An 18,500-nucleotide genomic window follows, 5' to 3' on the forward strand; every position below is an offset into this window, starting at 1 on the left:
CTTTGTCTGAGAGGCAGTTGGCTAAAATTTTTTCCCAATTCATGGGTTTGTTTTTAATTCCTTGGTGATTTCTTTAGATGTGCAAAAACTTTTCAATAAGATTAGATCCCAGGCATTGGTTCTTTGAAGTATTTCCCATGCAGTTTGGTTTTTGTTCATGAACTCTCTGCCTACCCCAATGTCTCCAAGATTTTTACCTACTTTCTCTTCCAATTAGAGTCAAAAGACTTTAATCCCAGTCCCAGAAATAATACTTTATTAGTTATATGACATTAGTAGCTTTTAATCTTTCTGAACCCTAGTTCCCCCTTTCAACTCACCCCACTCTTGTTTTCTCATATGCAGGTTGGGGATAATATTTACCTTGTGTCAACGATGGTTTTGAGGATCAAAGAAGGTAAAGCATCTAAAGGATATTTTTTAAACTCTAAAGCACTGTACAAACGTAGGTAGCACTATTCGTTATGTCAGGCTTAAGAACCAAAGATTGCTGGTTTAGATTTCATTTCTGTCTCTAATCCAAGCCATGTGATCTAAGTGAAGGCATTAACTTACTGAACCTCATTATCTCCATTTTTAGAGTGAAGCAGCTCAGTCTTTTAACATGCTGTGATCAAACAATTGTAATTTCCTCTATATATGATTGGCAAATAACAAAACTGATAAAAATGTGAAACATTTATGATTTTTTCAAGCAAAGTGATCACCAGTGCCATGGAGTAAATTATTTTATGTTGTTGCTTTGTTTTGTCACTTAGTACTTGCATAAATTTTTTGCACAAATAAATAATTAAAATAATGAGTATTGAACCCAGAGACTTTGCACTGAGATATATCTTCAGCCCCTTTTGTAGTTTTTATTTTGAGATAGGGTTGCACTAAGTCACTTACTTGCTCAGGCTGGGTTCGAACCTGCAATTCTTCTGCCTTGGCATCCTAGAATACTGGGATTACAGATGTATACCATCAGCAATACATGGTTTTAATTCCTCCTGTTTTCTGTAATTATAGAAATTGTATACTAAATCCCATTACCTTATGTGGAAAGAATAAATTATTCTTTGCATTATTTTCCAAACATAAACAAATATGTATTTTAGGGTGCTCTTGAAATAAGTAAAATAATTTTGTACTAAGAAGATAAACATACTCTAATTAGTATTTCATTTAAGTAGTAATAACATAAATTTTATATATATATATATATATATATATATATATATATACACACACACACACAGCACACACTTTCATGTTTACTCCTAAAGGTAAACTTCTAGATGGAGGTTCTTAAGATAAACTGAACATGAGAAATATTTCACAAATGGCAAAGAAAAGGGATGCATGGGGGAGAATACAGAAATTTGGAAACTAGACTGAAGGTAGGAGGGGAAGCACTCATTCCATTAAGTATTCTTTTCAAAATGTCAGTCATCTACTATGTGCTATATACGTATTGGATACTAGGAAGACAAAAATGAATAAATTTCTGTACTCAAAGGTTTCAGTATTGTTGAAAAGGTACTTCTGTATAAAGATATATTATAAATTGATGTTAAGTGCTGTGCTGCAGAAATGCAGAGGTTACCAAAGGAACAGACAAAAAAATACCTGTCTCAAACTTAAGGGTCAAGTAAAGCTTCCTAAGGGAAATGATCATCGGAGCTGAATTTAAAGTGTGAAGTAGGAGTGGTTGACATTACAAGAGAGTGGAACGTACTCTAGGAGAAAGGAAAAAATTATGAAAGTCTGCAGATTTGTGAAAAACAGTAAGAACAATTATTCCAGTGATTTGTGTTATTCAGATACTTAGAGTGTGAAGGAAGAAGTAGCAATGGATGAAGCTGAAGACATAAGAGGGAACTAGATTTTGAAAGGACTTGATATGCCAAAGTAAGAAGTTTGCTTTATCCTGAAGTTGATGGCGATCCATCAAAAGAAATTAAGCAAAACAATGCCATGATAATCTGTTTCGTTTTGCTTTAGGTAGACAAATCTAATGAACAAGGAATCTAGATAAATAGTAAATAATAAAAACATGTGGGTTACACACTTAGAGTCCCAGCTATTCAGGAGGCTGAGGTAGGAGTACTGTACTCCTTGAGGTCAGGAGCTCATGACCAACATGGGCATCATAATGAGACACTATGAGGAAAAAAGAAAAGGAAAAGGGAAAGGGACAAAGAAAGAAGCAGAAGGAGAAGAATGAGGTTTTGAAATACAGTAGTGAAAGTAGAGGGGGAAAGGAACACATTCAAGAATTATTTATAGCGTATAAGATGGGAGAGTTGGTGAATGACTATGTGTGAGGATGGGGGGATGAGACATAGGAAAAACTTTAGATTTTGAGCTTTAGGGAATAGAAAGATGAGAATGCAATTTAATAAAACTAGGTATAGGGGAGGAAGAGAAGGTAAAGAGTTAAGGCTATGCATTCAGCTTTAGCCCAACAAAATTTAAGGTGGCTTTAAAATTTACAAACATGTTTAATAAACAGTGGGATAACTGGGCTGGAAACATTTAGGCATAAAGTACCAAATGTGACAACAAAACCCCAAGGATAGAGTCCTGAGAAGTACCATTGTTTAAGGAATAAATAGAAAAGGAAGAGCACCCGATGAAGACTGAAAAGAATTGACTATAGTGAGAATCACTAACGTAAAAATAGTGATGTCACAGAGACAAGAATTTCCAGAAGGAAATGATCATCAGTGTCAAAAGCTGCAGATGTTCACCAAAGATAAAGATAGAAAAGTTCCCATTAGATTTAACAACGATTTAGAGATAACTTTAGTGAATATTTCAACTTCAGTAGAGTGAAGAGAATGGACTCAAACTGCAATAGGCTGATGAATCAGTAAGTGAGGGATCTCTACATTCTTTCCTTTTGGCAGCACCACATGTATTTCTTTTTGGAGCCCATGGCGAATGTTAAAGTGTACCTGCATTCCCATTATACAGTTTCTCATCATAGCATCTATTAAAGGACTTTAAGCGAAACAAGTGAGTAGAGGAAATAAATGCACATTATTCTTCTGACTTGCTGTGGTTTGAAGATGAGAGAAATAATAACTGAAAGGACAGTTAGCTCAATGTAGAATTGGATTTGAGGAACTCTCTCTCTCTCTCTGTGTGTCTCTGTCTCTCTGTCTCTCTCCCTTTCTGTCTCTCTCTGTCTCTTTCCTCCTTAGTCTTTTTTTCAACCTCCAGTAATCATCAGTCTACTCACTCCTTCTATGAGAGCAACATCTTTAGATTCTGCACATGATTGAGATCATTTAGAGCTTGTCTTTTTCTGCCTGGCTAATTTCATGCAATATGATTTCCTCTAGGCTTATCAGTGTGCATCAAATTACAGTAATTCATCAGTTGTCATTTAAGAATTCTTGCCAGTTACTAGCTCCATTGGTTTCTATTCCAGGTAACTTTCCAAGAGTCACACGGTTAATAAGCAGCAGAGATGGAGTAAATGTTTTGTTCTTTTAAAATTGTATGTTTGGTCACATCTAGATCAGGCTGATAAATTCTTCCTGTTAAAACATTAATTTTACCAAATTATTTAAGTACACTTATCTATTCAAATATGATGATACTTCAATTGAAATTCACACTAAATTTTCCATTGTATAATTATTTCTAAACTTAGGATCCATTGTTAACATTCTTGGATTTAATTTTGCTTTGTTCCATTCCTCAGATTATCAGGATAGTAGCTATGTACTGTGTATATTAAAAATATAGGGGCTGGGGATTTAGCTCAGTGGCAAAAGTGCCTGCCTGGCAAGCGCAAGGTCGTGAGTTCGGTTCCCGGTACCAGAGAAAAACCAAAAAATAAAAAATAAAAAAAAAAATTAAAAAAAAATAAAAATATAAAACATTTACTTTATATTCCCAAAATGTTTTAAAAAGTTATTTTAGTTGATCCATATTACTGTCCCTTTTCATTAACATGACATACAACTTATAATACTTTTGGCTGTAAATAATTAATTGATTTAATTAATTTAAAATAGCTTAAACAATAGAAGTTTATTAATAAATCTCACATAACAAAAAGTCTGAGGTTCATCAATCCCACAGTTGATTTGTGAGTTCATTGAGGTTCTCTGGATTTTTTACATTTGTCTCTACTTTGCAACCTCCAAGGTATTAAGATTGCTGTACTCATGATGACAAGAGGTTGGCAGCTATTCTGTTGTCATATCCGGGCACAGCTTTATGCAAAGCAGAAAGAAATGGAGCTGCAAAGACAAGCAGGCTTTTTCTTTTAATCTGGGAGGAAAATATTCTGAGAATCCCTGTCAGACTTCCTCTTGTGTCTCACGTGTTAGAATTATACCATATAACCACTCTTTGTCTCAGGGCAGGCTGAAGTAGCAATAACTGGCACTTCCAACTTCTGTTGGGGAAGGAAGGGTATTATTTGGCCTGCTGAGGAGCAATTTATTGTTAGATATGTTACCACCATTTTGTGCTTCACATAGATAAGTTTTAGCTAGCCTTAGTGTCTTAGGATGTTGATGAAAATGGAGATATTAATTAGATCCATGATAAATGTTATATGTAAGCTGTAAATGTTCCCTTCCCATGACTTGACTCTCTGAAAGACTTACCTGTGCTGTGTTTCTAAAGTTTCACCTTATGGCACAATGGCTAAGTGATCCACAAAGAATTTGGCCCCTGTTGGCTGGACCCTTCAGGCAATTAGGTTTTGGTTTAAAGAGAAATGGGTATTTCTGACAAAGCTGAAAGATGACTGCTTCCAGAGGGATACCCATCACCAGAACATTTTAAGTACAGCACTTCCGTGGTAACAATAATCTATAAATTTTGAACGAAGTAAAACTAAGATTCATGACAAAAGTCAGTGGAATTTTGTAGAAAATGCATGTAGAAGTTAGAGTTATACTCTGTGATTTATAATAGTTTGAATATTATTTCTTGCTAAGTGTTCAAATAGACTTGGATTTTACCATAATAGAATGTACTAAATAACATTTGCTCACTTTTAAAAAATAAGCATGCATATTTTTATATCATAGTAATACCTTTAAGTACATATTTTACTTCTATGGTATTATAAAACCAATTTTTTTTTTAAAAAATGAAACAGATTATTGAAAAATAATAAATTATACTGCATCAGGGTGGGCCAAGTAGATAAAAAATTAACTGTATTAAAAGGTGGTATGAAAGTTCAACCTGGAACTCTAATGACACTTCCATTTTGTGGGTAGCCAGAAAGAAGAAGAGAAAAAAGTATAATAACAGATACAGTCCAAGCAGGAAATAGTACATAAAATATAGTTGCTGTGAGTGGGGGAAATGGTGAATTTTAAGATATACAGTGGGGAATAAGGTTAACCATAACTTGTTCAGATGACCTTGGTGGAAAATATTTTGCAGATATGACCAGTGTAACATGTCTTGCTATTTGGGCGCTTTGGGGCAGAGGGGGAGATAGAGAATATTCTAATGAGTGTTTGCTGTCCCGATTGGATTAATTTCCATTTGTTGCTCTGCTTACCACTTCTCTTTCTATTTTCTCTTCCCGGAAACTCTCCTTCTGTTTCTTTCTTCTCTCTTCTACTTCCTGTTTTTAAACTTATTTCATACCTTTTGCTTGGCAATGACACTAAATATTGTACTTAGATTATTGCTTAGCAATGAAATAGTGGTAAGGTCAAAGATCTCTGATTCTGAACAGGGCTGAAAACTGCATTCATAGCAATGTGTTCCGAAGATTTTTCTTTGGCAAATAATAATTATGAAACCTAGCACAAAGATGAATATATAGTTCTAGGAAATAACATACAGCTATGAATAAATTTAAGCAGTATGTAAATAGTAGATAAATCACATATGTTCTATATATCAGAAGTGTGGATATGGGGAATCAACACATTTACAACCAAAAAAGTTGAATATTAATTGACACAGGTTGAAGGGAAAAGTTCAAACCTGTGCTCACTTACCTCGTATATAAACCACTCGCAATCCTCTGTTAACTGACTGCCTCACGATTGTAGGAGTCTTTAAGTTCAGTTGTCAGGATTGCTTAGGTTTCTGCCGTATTCTCAGAATGGTGGACTGCATGTTTTTACTGACTCGAATTCTCTTCATCTGCTGCTGCTTTCTAACTGTATACTGCACACAACGTAAGAAATTTTTATTGCTTTATTTCTATAGATTGAAGATATTAAGAGTTAATTAGATTCAAATTAGAGAGGGAAGAAATGCTGGTGTAGTTGGCAAACATATGCAACGAGCAAAGGTTCTATTGTTAAAAAATTCACAAACCTGAAAGTATCTGATTTTCAGAATGTGTTTATTTTTGAAAGGGATTTTTTTTTCTTGAAGCTAACATGTTTGATACAAACAAAATATAAAAAAAACTATGGACTTCTAAAATTTTTCCTTGTGCTGATATGGTGCTTATTTTAGGCTATTTATATTTGATACTTTGTTCTCAGACTGTATAAACATTGCATTTTATTTTTCAGAAAAGTTTTAATCTTCAGTGTGTTCAATACAAATATGTATTTGCTTTATATAAAATCATGTGAATCCCTATAAAAGAGATAGGTAAAGAAATTGATAAAATCACATCTGTCTATGAAACAGAGCCTAAAGTCTTTGCCAAGCCAAGAATTACAATTCTTTTTTCTATACATAACCTGTTGAAAAACAGTAAAATTCCCTAAACAATGCCATTTGACCCAATAATTTTGGAGAAGAATCTTTGTAACGTTGAGTAATTAGATGATCAATGGAGCATTTTGCTCAGCTGAAGTTGTTTTCATATTCAAAAATTATGGTAAAGTTTTTAAATGTTCTCACTTACAAATTCCATTATGTTTCTGATTGTACTCTGTTATTCATTTTGGCAGTATATTTACTTAGCAAATCAGTGTTTCAAATTTAACCTTAGGAAAAAATATGCTCTACAAAGGGCAAATGGCTTCCTCTGGATTCTACAGACCTGATCTTATCAGAGACATTTCTGCTTCTTCTCTGCAATCCTCAGTACCAGATACTCAGATATTTGGAAGCCTGGGATTCAAACAATCTAAAATCTCGTTCCATGGAAGTTCCACTTTGCATTTAGGTTAGCAGAGGCTCAAAATAATTCACATTTTCATGGAATTATAGTTTCTGTGTATATTTAAAGGGCCTATTGCTCATAGAAAACTTTCTTTCTCATTGCTTTTAAGACCATAGAAAAAATTTTCTCAGTACATACTGGGGAGGGCATAGTACAGTCGTATCATTGGCAGAATAGCTCTTTGTGGTGATCTTGGAAATATTAAAAAAAAAAGTCACTAAGAGTTAGGACTAAAGTGCCTGCTACTCCCAGTCTCTATTATTAGGGTGACTAATCTTCCTAAGTCTGTGCTCTTTGGGAGTGAAGTACACTATTAACTTTCCCGGGATAATAAGTATAAACCAAAGCTGTCTTTGAAAACCATTATGCATGATGACCCTATCCTTTGGTATATTGTTTTGTCTTTCCTTAGACAGAATATGAAATTCAAATTTAATCCAAAAGAATTTTACTTCAAACATTAGATGTTCTTTTGGTCATAATGCTATATATTGACTTCTTTAAAGCCATGTACGAAAATGATCATTGTAAATAATGGAAAGAAAATATGTGGATATATTCATCTTGGTTTTTGATGAGATTTGAACATAGAATTAGTACAAAGTTATTTTTATTTTCCTCTTTTAAGATTTTTTAACGTAAACAGTTTTTCTAACATGCAGGACTTTTGACATATACAGTATGCAAGTTTGAAACATATGTTCTATCCTGTTGAGGGAACTTTTGTACTTTTAAATTTACAGCCAACTGTACATCTGTGGCCAATTTTGATGACTGCCCAGGAAACGTAACAGATTTCTGCCCAGAGAGTATTGTTTGTGCATGCAAAGATGGAGAGCCTTTTTGCAAGTAAGTGGTTATATATGGTTTAGAACATAGCAAACATAATATATTGTAAGTAATAATTCATGTTTTGTTTGCTATATTTGATAATGTAATAATTATTTTAATTAGAAATGACTCCTGTGTACATTCAAGAGTTGCTGTGGTCCTTTAAAAATACCATAATCTATTGTTTTAAAAATAAGATACCTATAAAATTTTTTTTAAAAATTAAAAATATTTATAAAAAATTAAAACTATGATGATTTATATTGACTTTATGGATTAGTGTCATTCAAAACTGCTTCCCAAAGTCTTTTACAACAAAGTTACATATATTAATAAACTTTTTAAAAATTAATTTTATTTTTACATTTTAGATATACATAATAACATTCATCAGGTAGAATTTGTACCTGTACATGATACATCTTGCTTCTTTTTTTCCCATTTCCTTCCTCTTCTTTCAACTTCTCTTCCCCTCCTTGCTTACAAAAGCTTTGTTTCCAGTTTTTCCTTCTAGGCTTTTTTTCCTTGTTCCTTCCTTCCTTTCCCCTTCCCCCTCCCTTGTTCCCCATCTGAACATATTCTTCCCATTTCCCATTACCTATAATACATTTTGGTCCTTATTTACACTTTTGGTTTTTCACAGCAGAGAAACCATGCCGTATTTCAACATGTGTATGCAATTTATTTCACTTAAGAGTATGGTGCATCTCAAGGTGCATCCATTTACCTAGAAGAGTCTCAGCTTATCGTCTTTATGGTAGAGTAGTTCTCCATTGTGTAAAGTAAGTCACATCTGCTTTATCCATTCATTGGTTGATGGGCATTTGGGCTATTACAAGCTGCTGCGATAAACATGGGGGTGCATGTTTATGCAGTGTGATATGATGCTTTAATTCTTTCAGAAAGAAACCAAGAAAGGGAGCAGCTGGGTCAAATAGAACCTTTAGTTGCAGGTTTTTTTTTCCCCAAATCAGATTTTATTGGTACATTTTAGATATACATAGTGATCACATTCATAATAGAGAATTTGTACCTGTACAGGATATAACTTGATCCTTTTTTCCCATCCCCTACCCTCTCTTCAACTACTCCTCCCCCTTTGCAAAAGCTTTGTCTCAACTTTTTCCTTCTTTTCTCATTTTTTAAACTTTTCCCTTCTTTCCTTTCCCCTTCTCCCCTCACTAGTGCAACCACTGTAGAAATCAGTGTGGAGATTTCTCAAAATCTAGGACTACAGATTGCATTTGACCCAGTTATTCCCTGCCTTGGTATGTTCCCCCCAAAATAAAGGATTCCTGATGATATATGCACATCCATGTTTATAACGGCACAGTTTGTAATAGCCAAATCTTGGAAACAGCCCAAATGCCCATCAACTGATACACATCTGATAAAGATGTGATTTTTTTTTTTATACAATGGACTACTACTCTTCCATAAAGAAGGATAAGCTCGAGATATTTCTTGGTAAATGGATGCACCATGAAATCATACTCTTAAGTGAAATAAATTGGACACACATGTGTAAATACCACGTTGTTTCCCCGTTGTGAGAAACCAAAAGTGTAAATAAGGACCAAAATATATAATAGGTATTGAGAAATAGGAGGACAATAATAAATGTTTTATTGTTCCAACAGAGAAGAAAAATTCAAATGCATATCATTTTATACAATACTAATGCTCTTGACATGTTATATATGATTAAATATATTTGTAAATCAATATATATTTCAATAACATTTTCACCTCCTGTTTGGTTTTCAGTTTTGTGTTTTATAAAAAGTCATTGAATCATGAATTGGTTTCCATTAAAACTCAGGTCATAAAATGACAGTGAGTCAAAAATGAGGTGAAGACTCAGGAAAAAGATAGTGTAAGAATGATAAAAAGTGCTTCTGTAAGAGAATGAATAGAGTAGGTCATATATCATAATTGAAAGGTGCACTATTTTCTCCGTCATGTTTGAATGTTTTCATATATTATAATTTCTCTTTATTACTCTTCCTTCTTTCCTCCTCCAACAACAGCTCTTCTTCCCTTGACAATTTTTTGATGGTCTTACAGGTTTTCTTTTTTATGTGTATTTTTGTAACACGTAGTAGTTATCCCAGGACCTTGACAAATTTTTACTTGACCTTCAAACTTAAGCTCCTCCATACTGCTAACATAATGCTTAAATTACTGACTATATACTACAATTTCTTTGAATGTAAGTTATATATTCCCTCTTTTAGAGCACCACAAAAATAAGAATTTAGTAGAATTTATTTCTAGAATCTAGCACAGTGTCTGGCATACAGAATGTGTTTTATGAGGGTTTATTGAATGACTTAATCAGTCATTCTGTGGGAGTGGTCACTTGCCTGGGAAAAATATTGGATAGATATTAACAAAGATGAAAAGTAATTTCTTAAAAAGCCATTGAAGCCAGGGATGGTTGAAAATGCCTGTAGTCCCAACTGATCCAGAAGCTGAAGCAGGAGGATCACTTAAACCACGAATTAGAGATTAGCCTTGTTAACATAGTGAGACTCCATCTAAAAAAAATGTTTAAAACAGCCCTGGATTTAACATTTGAGGGTTGTTGCTAACAACCTTTCAGATATTGTTCTAAGACTGAGATGGAGACACAAACCAGACTGCAAAATTACATTCAAGGAATGAGTAATAAATGCAGTACAACAATGAATGAATTATATAAATCATTTAAACGTTTTAATACTATTTTATAAATTCATAGAAAAATTCTGGAGGCATCTGATCAACACTTTGGCTAATAGGAATCAACACTTTGGCTAACAGTGATCAACACTTTGGCTAACTTTTACCTATATTTTTAGTCTACTATAATTAGTTGCCAAATTTATTTTAAAAGTCATTAGAATTGTTAATTTCCATACCACAGTAACATTATGCCTATTTTGAAGGGTTTTTTTTTTTTTCCTCTAAGTTGATTCAAACAAATTACTTCAAGTTATTTTACTGATGGATCTCAATATGAGCTCAGGGCTTCAGGTTCCCCTATACATATACACCTGACACTTTCTTTTCATATCTATGTTCTGGAATGACCCAATCCTAGTGTATGGGACTTCGCCCCAAGGTGCCATGAGGCTGAAGCAACAGATGCAGATAGATCCAGGATTGGGCAGACTGCATTTTATTGAGGGATTTACTGACATAGCATGGCCCTAGGCAGCAACAATACCGGTTGGATCCCTGCGATCTGGGTCAGAAGGAGTGTACTAGGGGTTATGGCAAAACTACATACTAGCTGAAATGTACCTGTTTAAACTAATATCAAAGTGTTGAGTACATTTGTAGCACTTCATAAGGCCCCCCAAACCACTTTAACAATTTTATCTCATTACAGTAGCTGGGAAACTATTCAAGAAAACAGACTAAACTTACGCTTGGACAGTGATGGCAGTTATGACTCAAGATGGTTACCATCATGTCAAACTGAATTCATACATTCTGCTTCTCATAGCCAGATCCTATGCTTTTACAGTTTTCCACTTCCTCCTTGTGCCCTGATATGCCTTGATGTGCAGTGTGTATGTGGTGTGGTGTGAGGCCACTTATTCAACTTGTAAGTAGAATAAATAGTAGCAATAAGAGTACATATACTAAGACAGAGAATAGTTATTCAAATGAAAATAATCAATTATCCCAAGCAATAGCCAAGGCTCCAAATTAATGATTTAGTGTCTCTCCTATAGAAGAGACAAAATCCAACAAGGCATTAATATGGATTTCTACAGTTTCCAGGGATAACAGCAAAACTAGCAAGACTGTTGCTGTGGATGAAAAAACTAAATGTTTCATGGGGACTTATAATATAAATCTGTACCATCCAGCAAGAGAATACTGGTGGTATCCTGTCTGTTAGATAACATGGCAGCAACAGCTAGGGACTGATGTAGTGAAACATACCACATTCACTGGCCAACAAAATCAGTTCCACAAGTGATTCCTAATATTAATGGTTAAATGGCATGCCAGGCTAGGATGCTGATTGTATTATCTCAAGGTATTTTCTTTAGGCCACTTGGGGCATAAGCCAGTCACAGGTCCACAGTCCAACATGATCCATGGAGACCGAGGTAGGAGAACTGGAAACTCCTCACACTATAGCAATAAATATCTGACTCATCTAGGGAGAAGAAGCCATTTGAAACTCCACAGAATTGTCCCCTCCCTTGGACTGAATGCTTGCTATGTTTGAAATGTATCAATTCTAACAGTAAAGCATCTGGATGGACAGCTTTGACATAGGCCTTGGGGACAGAGGCCAGAGCCCCTAGGTGCTTATAAGGGGCAGACATGTCAGCCAACTGTATGTACATTTAAATTTATTAACACCTCTCCAAGGATGTCAGCCCATCTGGCAAAGGTGGGTTTGCCTAATAGGACCCATATCTGTTGCTTTAATAATGCATTTTTCTCTCTACCAAGCCCACTGCCAGAAGGTTATATGGCAGATACAAAAGCTTACTTGAGGCCAGTAAAACATTGTTGTACTTGCTTTTGTGCTATTCACAGTGTAAGGTCTACAGTGCCAAACTGTCGGTACAAACAACCAGAAACCATGGCTCATGAATTACTACCAGCCACATCACCCATACCTCTTCCCATTGGCCATTCTGACTTTCTCTCATCTCAGTCCAGATAGTATCAGGGTCAGGCTGTGTTTCCAGACATGTGGGTTCTCCCTGATGGCTTCATCTGTATATGAAGCATTTTGAGATATATCCTACTTGTGAGACCTTAGCTCATACTTATGAGATCATAGGTATGGTAACCAGACATAATGCTGTCTACAACTTTGGAGCCAGTGAACTGTCAGAGAGAGCATGACATTATTGTAAATACACATGTCACTTACTTAGAGCTGGAGTTCTGTGCTACAGTGTATTGAGGCCAATGAAATAGGCTGTCTACTTATATCTTTATAAATAGGCCAGTTCTCAATATGACAAGTTTTGGTCAGTCTTTATCTGTCATAAGGCATTGTACACTGCTAGATGCTGCTTTGTTAAAACAGTATGTCTAATTTCAGCTCCAAGGCTGTGACCAAATCCCCTAGAGGTGTCTCTCATCCTTGTTGTTTTTGCAAGAGAGCCTACTTCATACCATCCGCTATGCGCTGGTTTCTAACTGCACTGGCATGAGGCAACTGTGCCTGTATTATAACCTTTGCTGGGTGTAGGCATTGCTAGATGAAGAATGAAAGCTCACCAATAACCTAGGAGTCATATAAAAGCCTGTACATCTTCTATAATTCGTGGAGTGAGAATGGCTTGTGCTTTCTCCCCATGGTTTCTGGAGTCAAACTGGCTTACCTGAGAAGACCTTCATCCCTAGGAACTGTAAAGATGGTCTAGGGCTTTGAATCTCAGGGTTCAAAGCCTATTTCACTCCTGTATAGATGAGCACACAGTCACTCTACTGTTTTTTTGTGACAGAGTATAATCTACCAATTAGCATGATATCATCAATATAATAGAAGCAGATATTAATAGTCAATGTCCATTGCCTTTTTCCCAAGTGAAGGCAAACCAGTGTTGGAGCCTAGTTTCAAAAGAATGGTGAAAAGGGTGTTAGCTAAATCCTGAACACCATGCACAGAGCCAAGGGAGTGTGTACCTTTTTTCCAAGTACCTAGATAATGTTTGGTGCATAACATTAGCATAAATAAGAAATATCACCTCATTTAATTCCCTATAGTTCACAGTCCTTCTTCTGCTTCTATCCAGTTTTTTCACTGTTAAGATATGGGTATTGAAGGTACATTGGGAGTGTCATAAAATCTCAACCCACACTAGTTCTTTCATGGTCTCTCCAATATCAGCGTATCCACTGGCAGCTTATACTGCCTGCTATTACCACCCTTTTAGGGGCAGGAAGGCTAACAAGGTCCCATTTTATTCCCCCTTAGTCTTTCATTTGCTATGTGACATTTGAGTCTAAATTCCTGGACCGGGGTCTGTAATGTTTTTCAACAAAAAATATTCATCACTAAGATTGTCTCAGGGACTAGAGAGATTAGTACCAAATATGGAGCAACAATATTCTCTTTGTTCTTGGAGGACAAGTAGATAGTGAGTTCCAAAAAATGCCTCTACTCCTCCCCTGAATCATTCACTCTGGGATGACCTTGGCCCCGCTTCTCATCACAGGGAGTAGGGTGAATCCAGCCCTAACAACCAGCAATGCTGAAGCATGAGAGTTCATCTTCCTGTATGGGGGAGGTGAGGGACATTTAAACTGCTCTTGTGATTTCAGTTACTCTCATGAAACTACCAAGATTGCGGTAGGTTGCATATCTATCTTTTCTCCAGGGTAAGCAAATCATACCACATTTGCTTTCTTATTCTCGTAATTGGCCCTTCATTTCTTTTCTCTCCCACTTTTATTTGTTCCTTTTTCCTATCAGGCTATGACAAGTCACACCCTGTCCTGGCCATATCTGGTTTCTTCTAGGTTGGCAATAGCCCCGCCCATACCATAAACATCTTGTCTGACAATCAGGAGCAGGAGGAAGAGAAAGGCCTCATACTTTTTTTTTTTTTTTTTTTGGTTTTTCTCTGGTACCGGGAACCGAACTCACAACCTTGCACTAGCCAGGCAGGCGCTTTGCTGGTGAGCTAAATCCCCAGCCCCAGGCCTCATACTTTCTTGAGGGACATTTTATGACACTTTATTTTTCCTTCTGGTTGTAAAATGGCTTCATCAGGTCCCTCAAATATAGTATAAATGTTCCTTAGCGTAAATGGCTTGTTGCATGCCCAGTTGCCACAGAATATATACCCTGAGTTTCCTCTACACTTTGCATGGGGGTCCTAGCATATCTTCTGCACTTGGCTGTGCCTCTCTTGTGCTTGAGATGACCCAATCTGTAAGGGAATGATTTTCTTGTATCTGGAGGCACTATGTAGATGCTGCCTAGGATGAGTGAGTAGTATTATCACTCATTTTCTCTGCTTCATTTCCCTTCAGAGAAATTTCATCCATTTCCCAGTCTCATCATTCAGGCAGTCAGACTTCAGGAGGCAGTTGTTTAATATCAAGATTTGCAATATCCAGCAATTCCATATCTGTACTGAAGAGTTAACATTTAGTTTCTTGAATGGGAATGCCCCCTTCTGCATCTGCATGTATGTGCTTTTGCCTTGCATTGCATTAATGGTTAAACAAAAAATGGAAGGCTAATAGGTAAGGGCTTCCATTCTTCCACTTCCATTTCAGGTCCTTTTTCATTCCTCTTCCCAGGCATTACATTTTTTGTATACCATTTGGTCATGAGCTCCCATCTGTGTTTGCTCTTCGAGTTCTTCCTATCCCACCGCCCACCTTGGCAAGCCAGGGTTTCAAACTTGAGTTCTCCATTTCCCACTTTCTGAGCCAGGTTAAAAGCTAAAAGAGATGGAGTCATATATCTCTTTCAAGTTGTAACTGTTCTAATTTCCTTATCTGTAGTAGATTGATAACTGGTGGTCAACTTGTAACCCCCCAGCTGAACTGAGTGAGTGGTGCTGGGTGTGGGAGGCCCACCTGAGGACTGTTGCCAGCAGCATAAGAGGCAAACCTGGAGAAGAAGAAGCTGGCTGTTGGGAGCTGAGAGAGGCTGTGGGGAGCTAGCTTTCCCGATGAACTTGGCTGTTTTCATCCTCTGAGGAGCTCAGGACCTCGCTGGCACTGAGAATGGCTTCAGTTCACTTTGGAGAGCTCTGGTCCTCACTTTGAGCATAGCTGCCTGGTTCCGGAGGGGAAGGTGGTGCACTGCTGGCCTCCTGGAAAAGCTTGCTCCATTGGCTTCCCTGATGGGAACTCAGCCATCCTGATCATCGGAGGAGCTCGGGACCTCACTGTTGTCGAGGATGTCTGTGGTACCTTTTGGGGAAGCTCTGGTTCTTCTGAGCCTCACTTCCTGGCTCCAGTGCTGATCTCTCAGCCTGCTAGCACAGATCCTTCATCCTGCTGGCACAGACTTTGTAGATTCCACCACTGACCTTTGGACCTTCCCAGGAGATCCGTGAAACAGGTCTGCATGAGACGTTGTCATGGGCTCTGGGCCTCCAGTTGGATTCATGAGAGGCATTGTTATGAGCTCTGGGTATTCAGCTCAGCTCATGTAGGACATTGTTGTGGGATCCAGGCCCTCAGCTGGATTCCTTGGTCTTAGTGTGTGGACAGCTTCCCTGCACTCTTTTGTATACTGTTCTTGGGTGACTTATAAATAATCATATAAAGTATGTGCCCTGTATTATGTTGTTCCCCTTGCAAAGTAAGCCCCAAACCAACACATTATCTTGTCATCTATAGCCAACTGAGCATAAATGATAGAAAGAACTACTCTTAGCAATAGCCACCCCACTGCAGTAGAAGATACCATACCCTTCCTTAGCACAGTGGGATAAGTGGCATTGAGAAAAACAAACGCTCCAAACCTGGAAATTTTGGGGCATACCTGTACTCAGGAAGTAGGGTACAAGCACTTAACATAACAGACACTGTTTCCCACAAATATTATGTGGCCAATTTAAGATTTCTCCTGCAGATGCTTACTTTCCCCTGCCCAGGTCCTAAGTCTCACTAGGTCACCAGATATGGAATAACCAGGTCCTGAGACCTGGTTATGAGAACTGGCCCAATGTGCCATGAGAGTGAAGCCAGAGAAACAGACAGATCTAGGATTGCACAGACTGCATTTTATTGGGGAACGTACTGACAGAATCATGGCCCTGGTCAGCAGCAAGACTAGTTGCATTCCTGCAATTTTGGTCTGAAGGAAGCGATTTATATATGGATTAGCAAAAAAGTGACTATGCCCTAGTTGGAAAGTACTTGTATCATCTTAAGCTAATATCCAAGAGTCAGTACCTTCCTAGAGCCACGGTCCAGTAGTAAAATTCCTCATACCACTCTAATGGTTTTTTTCTATTTATGGTTTTTGAGAAACTATGAAAGAAAAATTAAGATTACCCTTGTGCAATCATGGCATTTACTACTCAAGAGGATTATAGTCATGTCCAGCTGATTCCATACAGTCTGCATGGTGAAATCATTTTATTACTAAATAATAATCATTTTATTACTAAATATGCCTATTATGCAGTATGTGCCAGTTGTTTGAACATTATTAATCAGTTGGGCACTAATAACTACGGGTTAAATGTATTGAACTAAATTGTTATTTATAGATTCTTAAAACATTTTAATAGCATTTCTGAAATTGCCTAAATATCCACATATGTCATGCTACATAGAGATCACACACACAAACACACATGCATGTTCCACATGCATACATAGATGTTTCAAATGAAGAATAAACAAAAGCCAAATTGAAAATATATTTAAAGGTGTACAATTTAATAAAATGGGCCAAAGTAAAAACACATGACTGATATGTGCTTTTAATTGCAAAAGTTGATATAACCTTCTGGCAATGTTCACATTTTTTATACCTTCTGGTAAGTAAGAATAAAAGATGTGGACTACTTGAGGAGTTGTGGGTCAAAGAATACAAAATTACAATTAGATAGTAGGATTAAGTTCAAGAGATCTATTGCATGACAGGATGAATGTAGCTAATAATTATATTTTACATTCTTAAAAACTACTGAGCATAGATGTTAAGTGCTCTTATCACAGAAATACTTTTGAGAGGACATGAATATGTTAATAACCTAGATTTATCCATTCCACAGTGTATATATATACCTGAAAACATTTTGTACATAATAAGTACATATTTTATCAATTTTAAAATAAATACATGTGTTTTTATATTGAGGACTTATACTGATTGAGAACAAATAATTTTACAAACTTCCCATAACTACTATGAGAAATATAAAAAATATTTAAAATTCCAAGAATTTGTTCAGAATGTGCTCTTAAAAATCAGTTTATTTCTTCTCCCTAGGTTCCGTGCTGGTAAGCTCAATCTCAGACCTCGTTTTATTGAACTCAGCAGCAGCATTTAACACAGCTAGTCACTCTCCACTGATGTTTTACTTGACTTTCAGAACATCCCCTGTGCTGTTTTTTTTTTTTCCTTCTACTTCACTGTGTACTTCTCAGTTTCATTTGTTAGTTTCTTCTCTTCTCCTCAACTACTTAATGGAGTATAACAGGGCTTATTTTTCTGTCTTCTTTATCTATGCTCCTTTCCTGTCTTACGACATTACATATCATCCTAGCTGAGAAAATTCACATTTCCAAACACAGAGCTGTAATTTCCTGTTCACCATCTTCACTTGGATATCAAATATCTAGTTCAGCATCAGCAAATAAAAAACTTCAGCTCCCATGACCACCACCCCAGACTTGTTCTTACAGTCTTTCCTATGATTCCATTCTTCAATTTGCACAAGATAGAAAACATTTGAAGTCATCTTTCAGTCCTTTTCTTCTTGCACATCCACTTGCTGTTCATCAAAAATTCCTGTTGGTTCTGCCTTTAAAACATAACCAGAAATAACCGTTTATCATCCTTACCCTCACTGCTACCTTCTGATTCAAAATACCATTACCATTTGCCTAGATTACT

At 36.5% G+C, this 18,500-nt stretch overlaps 1 protein-coding gene across 1 annotated transcript in view; it reads left to right on the plus strand.

The window, feature by feature from the left end:
* Positions 1 to 350: 350 nt before the first annotated feature.
* The window catches only part of LOC102022423, a 41,670-nt gene continuing 23,520 nt past the window's right edge, over positions 351 to 18,500 (plus strand). The window contains exons 1-2 of the mRNA XM_005410082.2: positions 351 to 397; positions 7,849 to 7,954. Coding sequence (XP_005410139.1) covers positions 376 to 397; positions 7,849 to 7,954 — 128 coding nt within the window. The 5' untranslated portion in view covers positions 351 to 375. The remainder of the gene's footprint in view (positions 398 to 7,848; positions 7,955 to 18,500) is intronic.

Source organism: Chinchilla lanigera, unplaced genomic scaffold (genome assembly GCF_000276665.1).
Source record: "Chinchilla lanigera isolate Chin_1 unplaced genomic scaffold, ChiLan1.0 scaffold00128, whole genome shotgun sequence".
Lineage (NCBI taxonomy): Eukaryota > Metazoa > Chordata > Mammalia > Rodentia > Chinchillidae > Chinchilla > Chinchilla lanigera.